Source organism: Aquarana catesbeiana, linkage group LG01 (genome assembly GCF_042186555.1).
Source record: "Aquarana catesbeiana isolate 2022-GZ linkage group LG01, ASM4218655v1, whole genome shotgun sequence".
Taxonomy (NCBI): domain Eukaryota; kingdom Metazoa; phylum Chordata; class Amphibia; order Anura; family Ranidae; genus Aquarana; species Aquarana catesbeiana.
The window spans coordinates 558,842,542-558,859,655 of record NC_133324.1 but is presented as its reverse complement, the minus strand read 5'-3'; the positions used below and the strand labels follow the sequence as shown (position 1 = coordinate 558,859,655).

At 40.6% G+C, this 17,114-nt stretch overlaps 1 protein-coding gene across 2 annotated transcripts in view; it reads right to left on the bottom strand.

Moving 5' to 3' along the window:
• The window catches only part of LOC141105971 (hematopoietic SH2 domain-containing protein homolog), a 71,665-nt gene that overhangs the window by 25,064 nt on the left and 29,487 nt on the right, over window positions 1-17,114 (bottom strand). For both annotated transcript variants that reach the window (XM_073596248.1, XM_073596257.1), the window contains exon 2: window positions 14,489-14,625. In XM_073596248.1, the coding sequence (XP_073452349.1) occupies window positions 14,489-14,592 (104 nt within the window). In that variant the 5' untranslated portion in view covers window positions 14,593-14,625. The remainder of the gene's footprint in view (window positions 1-14,488; window positions 14,626-17,114) is intronic.

Sequence of the window (17,114 nt, the reverse complement as noted above, 5' to 3'; positions counted from 1 at the left end):
GATGTCAATATCATGTGACCTGGCTAGCTCAGAGAATAAGTAAATGTTCTCTCCAGCATAAAAGACACAACTGAGCATGTGCAGGTCGGCTACCCTGCCTGTGTTAGCTGGCCTTCCCAGATAGACAGTGCAGGAAGGGAAGGATGTATGCATACAGGATCAACAGCCTTTTTACACAATGCAGAGGATTAACCCCTTAAGTTCCACAGTGAGTATAACAAGCATGCTATGCTGCATATACAGACTGATTTTACTGTTGTGGGTTTAGTAACACTTTAAGCTGACATTTAATCTGCTTAGACTATGCCTTCCCTGGTTCCTCCCTCACCACTCACCAAACCACATGAATACATTTTTTACTAAAACCTTTCCAACTTTATTACAAATATAATTTTAGGCTCAGTGATATCATCACTAGGTATCTGTGCTTCTCTACGCAATGCAAGCAGGACATGGCTGGGGGGGGGGGGGGCGGAAGGATGCTGTGCTTATGCCATGCTGCCGCTGTAGTGAAGGCTGTAAGGTAGGACAGTGGGACTGATGTATGAAACTTTAGCGACTAATATTTGTGAAATATATAATGCGGCCTTTGTACTGAAAAGTTTGGAGACTCCTGGCCTAAGATGCTAACTCCCACTCTTCAAATATGGTGTCCCTCTGTGCTGTGACAGACTGGGGGAATATTTCCAATCATGCAACTTCTCTCACGACTGTATCACACTGTTCTGGAGCTAGGTAAAGGCTTTGCCTGATGGTTCTGCATGTGCATAATTTCAACTCTGTATCTTGGCCTAGGCCGACAAGGCCCAACCCTAGGGCGAACCTTGGCAGAGAGATGGCACAAAAAGAGTCCCTGCTGGCTTGCGCTACACTTTTAGTGTAGCGCCAGTCTTATGGGGTGGACTGGGCCGGGAGGCAAATCATTGGCAAATGTGAGGGTTGTACTCACTTTGTGAGATACTGTATATATATATATATATATATATATATATATATATATATATATATATATATATATATATATATATATATATGCACAGTGTCTCACAAAAGTGAGTACACCCCTCACATTTTTGGAAATATTTTATTATATCTTTTCATGTGACAGCACGGAGGAAATGACACTTTTTTACAATGTAAAGTAGTGAGTGTACAGCTTGTATAATAGTGTTAATTTGCTAGTAAAAAGAATAGTAAACCCGCGCAGTGGAAATGGAAGTGTTTTAGTAAAACCTATGGAACTGCTGCCGCCCAACAGGCCGTCACCATAAAAGGGGACAGCTGAGTTGATTAGTGTGGTAGAAGGGTATGGCGCTGTTCCTATATCTAAATGATAATTCCCTACCTGCATGTTTTAAAACAAGGCATATGTATATAAATTCTTAGATATAAACAAGACGTGCAAGTATCAGGTAGTGGTATCCTCAAAAAATATTTTTCACAATATTAAACGGGCTATAAATATATAAATAATAAACAAACTATAAATATGTATATAAAATAATAGTGGTGGTGTCAAATTCCATACATGGTATTGCTGGTTTATATTCCAAATGACATATGATGTGAAAGGAGGGGGAGGGGGGGAGGGGATGGGGATGAAAGGGGAAGGAGAGGGGGAGGGGAATGGGATGTCAAACAATGGTATAGGAACTGAAAAGTATCCTAAAATTACTCCTATTAAAGTGCAAACGTGCTATCAAATTCAAAAAAGTCCTTATTGTGCAATAAACTTTTAGTCAAATCCGTTTAAATCCTTATTGGTGTAATATCTTGGTATATATCTTGTGCAGTATCTTGGTGCAGGTGCTGTTGTGATTATAATCCTTGCTCTAAAAGTGCGGCCACTCACCGGATCACTTCACCCCTACAGGGGTATCAGGCAGTTACAGTTTTGCGCCACTGTATGGCAATCTATGGCAGACTCAGGATCGTGATGTGTCATATGAAAAGAGAGAAGGAGTGCCCATAGCGTAAAATCGTTTTAAAAGATTTATTAAACAAGTGGAGAGGTACTCACAATTTCACAGTATGAATCAAGCAAAGAAGTAAAACGTCACGGTTAACCTTCAGCTCTGGTAAGTAAGTAGTGTTGGGAAGCACAGATTAGGCCACGTCCAACGCGTTTCGTCGTTAGGACGTCTACGGGAGCGTGACCTGTGCTGTGTCTTCGCACCCTTATATAGTGTGCGGTGTCCCCTTGTTAATTTTTTCGATTGGCAACCATTTTGCCTGTGATTCCGCGGACCGGAAGTGCGCCCGCGGCCATTTTCCCTATGTTATGCAGACCGAAGCCCGACTTCCTGTAAGTATAGCGGTGTCTAGTTGTCTAGTGATTCTAAGGGGCGGTTTGTTTTGGTTCTTGTGTGGCCATTTTGCCTGGGATCCTTGCAGACAGTAGACCATATTCAATGTCTCTGTGTGCATCCCTCCAAAAACCGGCAGCCATTATACATAAGGTTTTTTAGACACCGGAGACCATAAGGTTATTTTTTCTTGCAACTGATTTGCCTACATTTCGCTTGTAAAATGATCCTAATCCAAATGTGCTGTTTTAAAATACAGGTATACAGTATTGGGTATACCGCATACTATAATTGGGTAAAAAGGTTTTTAACCAAAACTTTTAGCTTGTCCATATTACAATAGATTCGGAATGTTTATAATAAAATACAAATGTAAAAAACACCGATATGTATGTCTCTTTCAATGGACAACTGCAGTGTAATATAATATACATACATCGGCTAGAAGAGAGATAAAAACCTATGTCATCTAAAAAAGGTAAAATACATTTAGAATTAAAACAATGTATATTTTATATGAAGTGTCGCTTTTACACATATTTTATGTGTTACTCTGGGAAGAGGGAGGAGAATTATTTTTGTGGGGAGCTTGTTATGTCATATTTGTGTGCATATATGTCAGCTGTTAGACTGTCCATATATGTACATTATGTATCCACACATGGTTGCTATTATGAGTTGCTAATTCTATAGTGCACAGGTGAGAGAGGTATTAGATGTCTGTGTTGCGTCCCTTTGTATGTATAAATGTGGACCTATGTCAAAAGGTATAAAAATAAACTTTAAAAGTAAATGAAATGATTTAAAATGTATACGTATTAGAAGGAGAAAAATGGAGAAAAAAGGAGAAAAAGAGGGTTTTTTTCTGATTAAAGGGTGCGTATTCCCTATGGTGTGAACCTATGCGTTCATATTGTAAGTGTATGTCCTCCTAACATACACTTACAATATGAACGCATAGGTTCACACCATAGGGAATACTCACCCTTTAATCAGAAAAAAACCCTCTTTTTCTCCTTCTAATACGTATATATTTTAAATAGTTTCATTTACTTTTAAAGTTTATTTTTATACCTTTTGACATAGGTCCACATTTATACATACAAAGGGACGCAGCACAGACATCTAATACCTCTCTCACCTGTGCACTATAGAATTAGCAACTCATAATAGCAACCATGTGTGGATACATAATGTACATATATGGACAGTCTAACAGCTGACATATATGCACACAAATATGACATAACAAGCTCCCCACAAAAATAATTCTCCTCCCTCTTCCCAGAGTAACACATAAAATATGTGTAAAAGCGACACTTCATATAAAATATACATTGTTTTAATTCTAAATGTGTTTTACCTTTTTTAGATGACATAGGTTTTTATCTCTCTTCTAGCCGATGTATGTATATTATATTACACTGCAGTTGTCCATTGAAAGAGACATACATATCGGTGTTTTTTACATTTGTATTTTATTATAAACATTCCGAATCTATTGTAATATGGACAAGCTAATAGTTTTGGTTTAAAACCTTTTTACCCAATTATAGTATGCGGTATACCCAATACTGTATACCTGTATTTTAAAACAGCAAATTTGGATTAGGATCATTTTACAAGCGAAATGTAGGCAAATCAGTTGCAAGAAAAAATAACCTTATGGTCTCCGGTGTCTAAAAAACCTTAGGTATAATGGCTGCCGGTTTTTGGAGGGATGCACACAGAGACATTGAATATGGTCTACTGTCTGCAAGGATCCCAGGCAAAATGGCCACACAAGAACCAAAACAAACCGCCCCTTAGAATCACTAGACAACTAGACACCGCTATACTTACAGGAAGTCGGGCTTCGGTCTGCATAACATAGGGAAAATGGCCGCGGCGCACTTCCGGTCCGCGGAATCACAGGCAAAATGGTTGCCAATCGAAAAAATTAACAAGGGGACACCGCACACTATATAAGGGTGCGAAGACACAGCACAGGTCACGCTCCCGTAGACGTCCTAACGACGAAACGCGTAGGGCGTGGCCTAATCTGTGCTTCCCAACACTACTTACTTACCAGAGCTGAAGGTTAACCGTGACGTTTTACTACTTTGCTTGAGTCATACTGTGAAATTGTGAGTACCTCTCCACTTGTTTAATAAATCTTTTAAAACGATTTTACGCTATGGGCACTCCTTCTCTCTTTTCATATGACACATCACGATCCTGAGTCTGCCATAGATTGCCGTACAGTGGCGCAAAACTGTAACTGCCTGATACCCCTGTAGGGGTGAAGTGATCCGGTGAGTGGCCGCACTTTTAGAGCAAGGATTATAATCACAACAGCACCTGCACCAAGATACTGCACAAGATATATACCAAGATATTACACCAATAAGGATTTAAACGGATTTGACTAAAAGTTTATTGCACAATAAGGACTTTTTTGAATTTGATAGCACGTTTGCACTTTAATAGGAGTAATTTTAGGATACTTATCAGTTCCTATACCATTGTTTGACATCCCATTCCCCTCCCCCTCTCCTTCCCCTTTCATCCCCATCCCCCCCCCCCCTCCCCCTCCTTTCACATCATATGTCATTTGGAATATAAACCAGCAATACCATGTATGGAATTTGACACCACCACTATTATTTTATATACATATTTATAGTTTGTTTATTATTTATATATTTATAGCCCGTTTAATATTGTGAAAAATATTTTTTGAGGATACCACTACCTGATACTTGCACGTCTTGTTTATATCTAAGAATTTATATACATATACCTTGTTTTAAAACACGCAGGTAGGGAATTATCATTTAGATATAGGAACAGCGCCATACCCTTCTACCACAGTGTTAATTTGCTGTCCCCTCAAAATAACTCAACACACAGCCATTAATGTCTAAACTGCTGGCAACAAAAGTGAGTACACTCCTAAGTGAAAATGTCCATATTGGGTCCAATTAGCCATTTTCCCTCCCCGGTGTCATGTGACTCGTTAGTGTTACAAGGTCTCAGGTGTGAATAGGGAGCAGGTGTGTTAAATTTGGTGTTATAGCTCTCACTCTCTCATACTGGTCACTGGAAGTTCAACATGGCACCTCATGGCAAAGAACTCTCTGAGGATCTGAAAAAAAAAATTGGTGCTCTACATAAAGATGTAAAGATGGTCCAGGCTATAAGAAGATTGCCAAGACCCTGAAACTGAGCTGTAGCACAGTTGTCAACCATTCTTCACCCCTGTGTGACTGGCCGGAGTCGCATGCACGCGGGAGCCACCTTTAATGGCATGACCCGAGCTAGAAACGGCACAGCATGCCCTTTCTAACTCCAGCGCATGCGCAGAAGAAATCGCCCTACAGCGATTTGCAAATATCTCCTAGACCGTGCAGGTCTGGGAGATATTTCAAGCACCTACAGGTAAGCCTTAATCTAGGCTTACCTGTAGGTTAAAGTGGGCGTAAAGAGTTTACAACCACTTTAAGTGCCCAGTAAGCAAGTGGTTAAAAAGCCTTTGAACATAAACAGTCCTATCATGATCAGTCAGAACTCTCACCGCCAAATAGATCTCTCACGTGGTGGCATACCTGGGTCGAGCTGACCGCTGATAGACTGGATGGCTGCGGGGTCACGCCCTGACACTTTTCGTCATCACTTCGTCAGATGGCGTGGCCACAAAGCACAGCGCATCCAATATATACACACGTACGGGCAAGGGAATTTAACCAATCTTCCGTCAAATGGCACAATACATAATTAACTCAAAAGGATTACCAAAGGTGTATACGTACGGATGGGAGATCAACCCATCTTGCATCACATAACACTATACATTATTCTAGTTGCGGAGGCACATATGCTTGCATATATCCCATACCAAACATCGTAACCATATATTGCACATTACATTGTTCATCCGCAATAGCACATCGGCCTTAATTTCAGCCTCTGTTTAAGATTAATTAGAGCTAAGCTCGCATAGTCACATTGCACTCATCCCGATAACGATCGACATGTATGTTCAATTAATAATGATACCTCAAATGAATTAATTCAATTCCAATTACATATAATCTGCTATAGAATAAACAGCATCAGCGCCTCCGCCTATAGCACAAAAGATTATATATGGACGTATCAGAGAGCAATTAAGATAAAGATTTTTGTCCATACTTAAATTTAAAAAGCAAAAAGCTAACATACAGAAATACATGTCAATGTAAGAAAAGTTGCGCTACATTAAATATTTCTTATGTAAGAAATAGTGTGAACTACTACCATGCAGAAAACCAGGACACACCCGAATCAGGAGTGCATCCTGAGCATTCTAAACTCCTTCAGGTGTAAAGTTAAAATTTAAAATCTTTCATGTTAACTAGATAAGCAAAAGCTCATAAGACAACATGTACAGAGGTAATGTACAGGGATATTGCACAGAAATATTGTATAAAGGTGCATGAATACATAAAAAGCCAGGTAGCTAAAACAAACAATAAAAAACACCCGTGTACCTGGTCACATGTGGCGTGATTGCGTCAGTACAATGCACCGCCCTACATGTTTCGCAATACCTTGTGTCTTCCACGTGTGTTTTTTATTGTTTGTTTTAGAGAACCGGCTTTTTATCTATTCATGCACCTTTATACAATATTTCTGTGCAATATCCCTGTACATTACCTCTGTACATGTTGTCTTATGAGCTTTTGCTTATCTAGTTAACATTAAAGATTTTGAATTTTAACTTACTACACGACTGGAGTCCCTTTCTGTCTGCTCACTCGTGGCTGGGAGCCCGAGTGTGCTTCTCTTTTCAGATTGGGGACATCCAGCTGCTAAGCATTTACTGCTATTTGGCAAAATCCTTGCGGGCCGCTCAAGGCAACCAAAGGACTCGAGATACCAGAGGATTCAAGTGTCCCCGCAGCGGGCTGTATCTGTCTGCTCGTATGACCCCGCTCTTGAGGGGTTCCACCGGTTCCGGTAAGGGTTATCACATACAGAGTTTACATCGAGCTGTCTTTCATTTGTGGACATTTTAAGGCTGAATATCTGGACCTTGATACTGCTGTGGATTATAACTCACATATTTTTTACTTTTCTATTACATCTAAAGAAAATGCTGCTCATTTTATTTTATCTTTATATGGACACCAATGGTCATATGGACATTGTTTTTTCATTTATTGATTGATGTGCACATGATTTATTTCAACTGTCGCTATTTTGTTTGTTTCACAATTCATTTATGTATACATCACCTGAAGGAGTTTAGGATGCTCAGGATGCACTCCTGTTTCGGGTGTGTCCTGGTTTTCTGCATGGTAGTAGTTCACACAATTTCTTACATAAGAAATATTTAATGTAGCGCGACTTTTCTTACATTGACATTTATTAGCACCATTAGATATTAGATGGTTTATTGTTGCTGTTTTTTTGCTGATTTTACACCTTATTTAACAGAAATACATACATTTATTTAAAATGAGCATTGATATTTTAGCAGTGTCAATCGATTTATGATAAAATTACAGAATTACAATAAACAGCACCCCGAAGTTTAAAAAATATATTAATAAACATTTTATAAAATTTGGTTAATGTATCACTTGATACATCTATATAGTAACCACATTAATAATTCATATAAAAGCAAGCCATTCATAAAACTTGCTTAATTCATAAAAAACTTACTTCATAAAAAACGAATAATCATTGATCAAACAGTTTAAATCGAGTTCTACATTCATCCCCTTAGGGTATAAAGTATCTGTAAGGTATATCCATTTAGTTTCACACTTCGATAGGTCTCTGACTCTATTGGCTCCCCTCCACATAGATTTAGTTATTTCTATACCCCAAAACTTTAAACCTGAGGGGTCTCTATTATGTTTACAACGAAAGTGCATGGACACACTATGATCCTTATAACCTATTTTGATATTATTTATGTGTTCAGATACTCTTTTTCCCACTGTGCGTTTTGTACGGGCTATATACATCAGGCCGCACGGGCACTGTAATGCATATACCACATGGGTCGAGTTACATGTAATGAGATCTTTGATCTTAAACGTTTTACCATTGGCAGTGGAACAAAATTCAGTCATACCTCTTACATGTGAGTTCACCTGGCTACATGATAAACATCTGCGGCAGGAATAAAAACCCGGTCTATCCCAGAACATCAAGGGTTTGGTTGGAGGATCTCATCTTTTTTTCACAATTTTGTCACCAAATGAGGGTCCTTTCCGATAAATAAATTTTGGGTCTTTAGGTACTGTTTTCCTTAAAAATTTTATCCATACCCAAAATTGGCCAATACTTTCTAAAAATAGTTTCTACTTCCTTGTACTGTGAATGATAATTGCTAAGGAAGCCCCATTTGTGACCATCATTATTAGCTCTGACCTTATTTGTCAAGCACATAGCTTGTGTAGTGTGCCTCACCTCTTGAAAGACTCTGTCTAGTTGCCCCTAATTGTAGCCCTTCTCTACAAAGCGTTCCTTTATAATTTGTGATTGTGTTACAAAGTCAGCATCTCTAGTGCAATTTCTTCTGATTCTCGTAAACTGGCCTTTTGGTATGTTCCTAAGCCATGTCGGATGATGAGCACTGTAAATGGGTGAGTAACTATTTTGGTCATTCGTACATTCTTTGTTCTTCGTTGTTACACGCTACAAAGTCAGTCCATTTCATTTAAATACTGTCTATCATTTCAGTTATTTTAGTTCATATACCCCCTAGGCAGCTCCGAGTCCAGTCGCATTAGCGACTCACCGATTCGTGTCGGCTTATTTTCAGTCATTCTATCTCATTTCATTCCATGCTCCACAGTCTGGTTCATTGTCAGTCGCAATTGCGGCACATCGATTTGTGCCTCTGTCATGGCAATCATTTCATTTATTTCATTTCATATACCCCACACTCCGATCTGAATCCAGTCGCTTCAGCAACGCACCGATTCATGTCGACTCGATTTAGTAATTTCGTCTCATTCCATTCCACGCTCCACAGTCCGGTTAGTTGTCAGTCGCAATTGCGGAACACCGTTTCGTGCCTCTGTCATGGCAAATCATTTCATTAATTTCATATACCCTACAATCTGATTCGAATCCAGTCGCATCAGTGACACACTGATTCATGTCGGCTTGTTTTAGTAATTTCATCTCATTTCATTCCATGCTCCATAGTCCGGTTCGCTGTCAGTCGCAATTGCGTCACATCGATTCATGCCTCTGTCATGGCAATCATTTAATTTAATTTCATATACAACACACATCGATCCGAATCCAGTCGCTTCAGCGACGCATCGATTCATGTCGGCTTGATTTAGTCATTTCGTCTCATTCCATTCCATGCTCCACAGTCCGGTTCGTTGTCAGTCGCAATTGCGGCACACCGATTTGTGCCTCTGTCATGGCAATCATTTCATTTATTTCATTTCATATACCCCACACTCCGATCTGAATCCAGTCGCTTCAGCAACGCATCAATTCGCGTCGGCTCATTTTAATCATTTCATCTCATTTCATTCCATGCTCCATAGTCCGGTTCGCTGTCAGTCGCAATTGCGTCACATCGATTTGTGCCTCTGTCATGGCAATCATTTAATTTATTTAATTTCATATACCCCACACACCGATCCAAATCCAGTTGCTTCAGCGACACATCGATTCGTGTCGGCTCATTTTAGTAATTTCATCTCATTTCATTCCATGCTCCATAGTTCTGTTCGCTGTCAGTCGCAATTGCAGCACATCGATTCGTGCCTCTGTCATGGCAATCATTTAATTTATCTAATTTCATATACCCCACACTACCCGGCAATCATTCCATTCATCTCATATATCCGTCACTCCACTTTGAACACAGTCGCATCTGCGACACACCGATTTGTGTCGACTCGTTCTAGTCATTAAGTCTCATGCATTCCATGCTCCACAGTCCAGTTCATTATCAGTCGAAAATTGCGGCACACCGATTTGTGCCACTGTCATGGCAAACATTTAATTTGTTACATTTCGCATACCCTTCACTCCGAGTCGAATTCAGTCATTAACTTGTGTTAGCCATTATTATTTCCTGTTTCACAGACATGTTCGCTGTCAGTCGCTATCGCGACACACCGATTCGTGCCTCTGTCATGGCAATCATTTCGGTCATTTCATTTCATATACCCCACATGCCGATCCGAGTCCAGTTGCTTTAGAAGCACTCTGATTCATGTCGCCTTCATTTCGCTCATTTAATTTTGCCCTCATTTCATCCCATATTCCACAGTTCGGTTCACTGTCAAGTCACAGTTACAGCACCCCGATTCGTGTCACCATCACTTAAATCATTCAGTGGTCTTATTTCGTATACTGTCTGTCATGTTCTCCTCAGGCTCGGCAGTTGCTTCGTGTCGGGTCATTCGTGCATTTTTCGTTTCTTGTTTCTTCTATAACGTCATGCGCTCTACTGTTGTTCGATGTCGGTCGCCTCAGCGACGCAACAGTTCACTTTTAAATTCAGATCACTGTATGATTTATCACGTCATTGACAGACACCCCTCAGTACAGCTCACCCTATGGTCCAGTTCGAATCCAGTCGCAACAAGGCACATCGGCCCACATAGCTTCAGACCAACTGTTCTCAAAGCCATTTTCCTTTAAATTCCATTCATGGTTTCAAATTTGTTTGTTTAACCATCGTTCACCTCCCGATAAGGTTTCTCTAATGCCCCGTACACACGGTCGGATTTTCCGAAGGAAAATGTGTGATAGGACCTTGTTGTCGGAAATTCAGACCATGTGTAGGCTCCATCACACATTTTCCATCGGATTTTCCGACACACAAAGTTTGAGAGCAGGATATAAAATTTTCCGACAACAAAATCCGTTGTCGGAAATTCCGATCGTGTGTACACAAATCCGACGGACAAAGTGCCACGCATGCTCAGAATAAATAAAGGGATGAAAGCTATTGGCCACTGCCCCGTTTATAGTCCCGACGTACGTGTTTTACGTCACCGCGTTTAGAACGATCGGATTTTCCGACAACTTTGTGTGACCGTGTGTATGCAAGACAAGTTTGAGCCAACATCCGTCAGAAAAAAACCTAGGATTTTGTTGTCGGAATGTCCGAACAAAGTCCGACCATGTGTACGGGGCATTACAGTTGCAATAAACGCGTCTCAAAGTCGCACAACCCAGCCACTCATTCACCTTCTAATGGCATGTAATTAGGCCACTCTCCGTTGTCTGTCTGTCATCTCTCCTCTAGGTCAGTCAAGTTCAGGTAGTTCCATCCTGCACCAGGTTGGACGTTATTCCCCCAGGTTTCGGTTGACTGAGCTTTTCGACTTCAAAAACCAGGACTTCCCAACTAGGTCACAAGTCAGCCAGAGCCATGTCACAGGCCGGCAGCGAAAGACCTCACTTCTGCCCCTTTGTTACCCTCTCTGGTTTTGAGAGAGCGGCAGCGTGCAGTCACTCAGGGGTTGGACCATCCCCAAGTTAAACAGTGGAACTAAGGCGCAGGGGCATGCCCTTCCCCACCACAGCCAGGAAAGCCGAGCTCTTCAGGCTCCTCTTCCCACTAGCAATGACAGGCGGGCCCAGCTCCCAGCAGGCGTCTCTTCAGTCCATGTCCTCGGCCATTTCTCAGCTTCACATAAAAAATTTTTGGTGTACGACTTGTTTGCACCTCATTCTTCCTACATCCGAGTTTGAATTCCTTAATTCCTTCAGAGGAATTCTCCCTGAAATATGCTTCAGTTGACATGGCGATCCAGGCCATTATCAAAATAGGCACAAGCGCCTGGCTCTTCTACTCACCCAACCATCCCTCTGGTGCTGGCACAGCATTAAATGGAGCCATATTACTTTGCCACTAAACTGACCTTCGGCTCTAAAAGCAGCCTGTGGCTCTTTGACACCTTTGCACAGTCCATCACTTGGATCCTGTCGCACCAAGCCCAGTGCCAGAAGGTCATTCATTATCTGGATGACTTCCTGCTAAATCAAACAGCCCGGCGTGCCCCCGGTAGACCTAGATAGGTTTAGAGTGGTGTTTGGGTATCTCAAAGTACCCATAGCAGAACACAAAATGGAAGGCCTAGCACACTCTATCACCTTTCTCGGGGTCAACCTTGGCCCGTGCACAGGGGTGTACTAAGAAATCCCTCTTAGGGATGCTCAACTTCACAATGAGAATTATTCCCCAGGGATGATCTCTTATTTTGCGCCTCCTGGCCTTCCTCTCTCAGACAGAGGACCCGATCAAATCCTTTAGACTACACACAGCAGCAGCAGTAGTGGATTTGTCTATGTGGGATGAGTTTCTTACTAGTTAGAATGGCATATCCATGTTCATACCATCAGTATCGCTTCTATCACCGCAGGTAGTAATGTATGCCGCAGGCTCCACAGGCTTTGCTGCAATTTTTGGCCAACATTTGTTTCCAGGACCGTGGCCTCCAGAGATACTCCTAATCCCTGGGTTCATCCAGTCTTCCTCATTGTTCAAGCTATACCCGATTGTGGCAGCTGCTCAGGTCTGGGGCTATACATGGGCCAGACAAACAGTGGCCTTCGCCACCGACAACCAGGCCACGGCCGGTATCGTTAACAAGGGCAGGTCAAGTCGCTCCCAATTATGCCCTTCCTACGCAGGCTGGTACAATTATCCCTGCAATTGGAGCAGCCTTCGCCGCATGCCTGCTTTTCCCGGTACATCCCGACTCCTCAGGTAGAAATGTCGCAAGCATTTACCAAACTTGCTCAGTAAATAACACTAAACCAATAGAGAGCTTTCACCCCTACCTGAATGTTTTTGTCGCCTTTTTTGGTATACCGACCAGCAGACCAGGGCACTTCAGGTCCATTTCATGTTAAGTCTTGTGGCGTGTTTATGTGGTTCACAATTATCCCGGTTGAAGGGCTTCGACCATAAATAAGAAGGCCAGTATGGGAGGAGTCCGGGTATTTAAGCAGCCCACTCACCTGTGGTCTTTGTCAGTTCCGATGCGCGATACCCTCCCTCCCATTCCCTTTTCAGGGCATTTCTCAAGTTCATTTCTCTCCACAAACATCTATTACTTATCTTGGGTATGCCCCCTTTTTTGGCATACCGACCAGCAGACCAGGGCACACTTCAAGTCCATTTCATGTTGTAAGTCTTGTGATGTGTTTATGTGGTTCACATCCATCCCAGTTGAACAGCTTTGACCATAATATATATATATATATATATATATATATATATATATATATATATATATATATATATATATATATATATATATTTATTTATTTTTTCATTATTAGTGGCTGGTGGTGCTACTATCCTCTATCACACAAAAAAAAATCACTCACTTCTGAACCTGAGTAGTAATACTCACTGTAATGCTGCGTACACACAGGCGGACCTTTCGACTGGACTGGTCCGACGGACTTTCGAACGAACGGACTTGCCTACACACAATCACGCCAAAGTCCGATGGATTCGTACGTGATGACGTAAGACCGGACTAAAATAAGGAAGTTGCTAGCCAGTAGCTAATAGCTGCCCTAGCGTGCGTTTTCGTCCGTCGGACTAGCATACAGACGAGCGGATTTTTCTACCGAACTCGAGTCCGTCGGAAAGATTTGAAGCATGTTTCAAATCTAAAGTTCGTCAGATTTTCGACTGGAAAAGTCTGCTGAAGGTCCAATGAAGCCCACACACGATCAGATTGTCCACCGGACTCGGTCCGTCGGACCAGTCCAGTCGAAAAGTCCGCTCGTGTGTACGCGGCATTAGAGTTTCCCAAAAGAACACTTGCCAAAATGTAAATGAAAAAATAAATCTGCTATGGATAGAGGAGGAAAAGAATGCCTAATTTAGGGTATTTTAAATAATTCTTAGTCTGCTTCCTCTTTCACAAAAGGAAAAGATCATTTAAAAACTTCTGTGATTTCCAGGTAAATATTTATGTCTCAGTAAAGAAAATATGATGGTTATAAGCTCAAATTGGGGGCAATAAAGCAAAAATAATGTGTATTGATTTTCTAATTTCCAGTTCCAAGGTTGTAATTTACAAATGAGCATACATATTTATGAACATTTACTGTATATTTACTATCCCTTTTTGGTGAAAAAAAAAAAAAAAATTAAACATGCCTCATGACCAGTGAATGAATAAAAATTAAATTCTTACTTCCTTGTGATCACGCCATGAAACCATTCAGGGATTCCATTTTGTATGAACCATTGTGACTGTGTTTCAATGAACCATTTTACAGATGGTTTACTTTCTTCCATATTGTGCCAGGGATCCTAAGGACGCTTCAGCAACTAGAAATACAAAACATATTTTTGACTGTAAAACAGGATTATGTGCAGGAATTCTCTCAAACCAAATAGTAATATTGGCGATACATGGGCTGACCATTCTTAACAGCTTCCTGACCAGCGCACGCCGATAAAGGTCGGCAGAATGGTACTGGTGGGCAAAAGGGCGTACAGGTACGTCCCCTTTAAGAAGTGCGCACGATCATGTCACGGAGAGGTAGAACGGGGAGATGCTTTTGTAAACAAAGCATTTCCCCGTTCTGCCTTGTGTCATGACAGAGATCACTGCTCTCTGTCATCGAGAGCAGTGATCGCTGTCATGTGTGTTGAAGCCCATCCCCCCGTCAGTTAGAATCACTCCCTAGGACACACTTAACCTCTTCATCGCCCCCTAGTGGTTAACCCCTTCACTGCCAGTATCATTTACACAGTAATCAATGCATTTTTACAGCACTGATCGCTGTATAAATGACAATGGTCCCAAAATAGTGTCAAAAGTGTCCGATCTGTCCCCCATAATGTCGCAGTCCTGATAAAAATTGCAGATCTCCGCCATTACTAATAAAAAAAATAATTAATAATAAAAATGCCATAAAACTATCCCCTATTTTGTAGACGCTATAAATTTTGCGCAAACCAATCAATATACGCTTAATGATTTTTTTTTAACCAAAAATATGTAGAAAAATACATATCGGCCTAAACTGAGGAAAAAAAATTTTTTTATATATTTTTGGGGGACATTTTTATGCAAAAAGTTAAAAATATAGCTTTTTTTTTTCAAAATTGTCGCTCCTTTTTTGTTTATAGTGCAAAAAATAAAAACCGCAGAGGCGACCAAATACCACCAAAAGAAAGCTCTATTTGTGGGAAAAAAAAAGGACGTCAATTTTGTTCAGGTACAACGTCGCACCTTCGCGCAATTGTCAGTTAAAGCGACGCAGTACCAAATCGCAAAAAGTGCTCTGGTCAGGAAGGGGCAAATCCTTCCGGGGCTGAAGTGGTTTATTTACCCATTCTGAACAGATCTCAAATTAGCTCTAAAATTGTCTTCTTTTAGTCGTTTACATAATAACAAGTATAGTACATGTGCCCTCTGTACTTCTATCAAACATTACCTTTGTGAAGTAAGCATTAGAAAATAATATTATTGATAGATATTAAACAAGAATTAAATATTATAGTAAACTGAACTGGTTATAATGCAGCCTGCGTCACAATTATTTCTCGCTCTTTAGCTATTAGTCTTTTTGTCCTTCATGCATTTTCACGTAAAGTAAACAACACTTGCATGTATGGCCTTTACACCTTTGTATATGACCAGCATTAGGTCATTATTTATCAATGACTCTGCAGATAAAGCAAAAGTTGCCAGCCTGAGTCTCAGTATTCTAATCTGGAATGCTTAGAGAGGCCTTATATATTTTCAGAAGCAATATTTGTTGTTTTTCTTATAGGAACCACATTTTTAGGGTTCCAGATTAAGCTGAATACATTTTGGGGCTGCAGCATGAAAACACTGAGCTACATTACCTACACTGAACTACATTACCTTTGTAATGTATAATACTTTGGGGGGGGGGGGGGGGAGTAATATATGACTTTTGTTAGCTCATAAGAAAGCCCATAGCAGTTGTTAGTTCTTACATGTTTGAGGTTTTTCTGAAGTCTGGTCTAAATAATGTTAACATGGTTCAAAGTTTAAGGGAAGGAAAGCCTGTTGATTGTCATTACAGCTAATGACCATAAAGGTGTAGACTTATCATACACAGGGATGAGTAAATTCTCCTGGGTTTAGTTCCCTAACAGTTTTAGTGAATCTTACTCAAAGTTCAAAGTTTGTGAACTCTGCAGCAAACCCTGTTGAAGTCTATGGGGGTGAATCTTATTCAGTTTTGACCATTTGTGGGATGTATAAGCAATATATTATCAAACAAAAGACATTGGAAGCCAGGAACTACCATTAGGGACAGCAAACAGAAAACAAAAACAGTCAGGGAAATTTATTAAGAGTGTCTATGACACTCAATAGAATTCTGACATGTCTTTGCAGGACAAAAGTTGGTGCAGAAGACAGATTAATGTACCTTTTGTAAATACAGTGGGTATAGAAAATACCCCCCCCCCCCCTTAACATAATCATATTTGTTGCTTTGCAGCTTGGAATGAAGACAGAAAAGTTTTTGTTTTATCCAGCTGTATTTACTAAGTGCAGCTTATAACATCTGAGTTAAAGATTTAAAGATATAACGCCAACATGTTAGAAAAAAGTAAAAAAGAATTCAAAAACAGAATCACTGAGTTGAAAAAAGATCACCCCATTTGTGCCAGTATCCTGTTGAACCACCTTTTGCTTTAATCACAGCCTTTAGTCTGTTGGGATATGTCTCCACTAACTTTGCACATCTAGACTTTGCAATATTTGCCCACTCTTTTTTGCAGAACTGCTCAAGTTCAGTTAAATTTGATCGTGACCGTTTGTGGACTGCAGT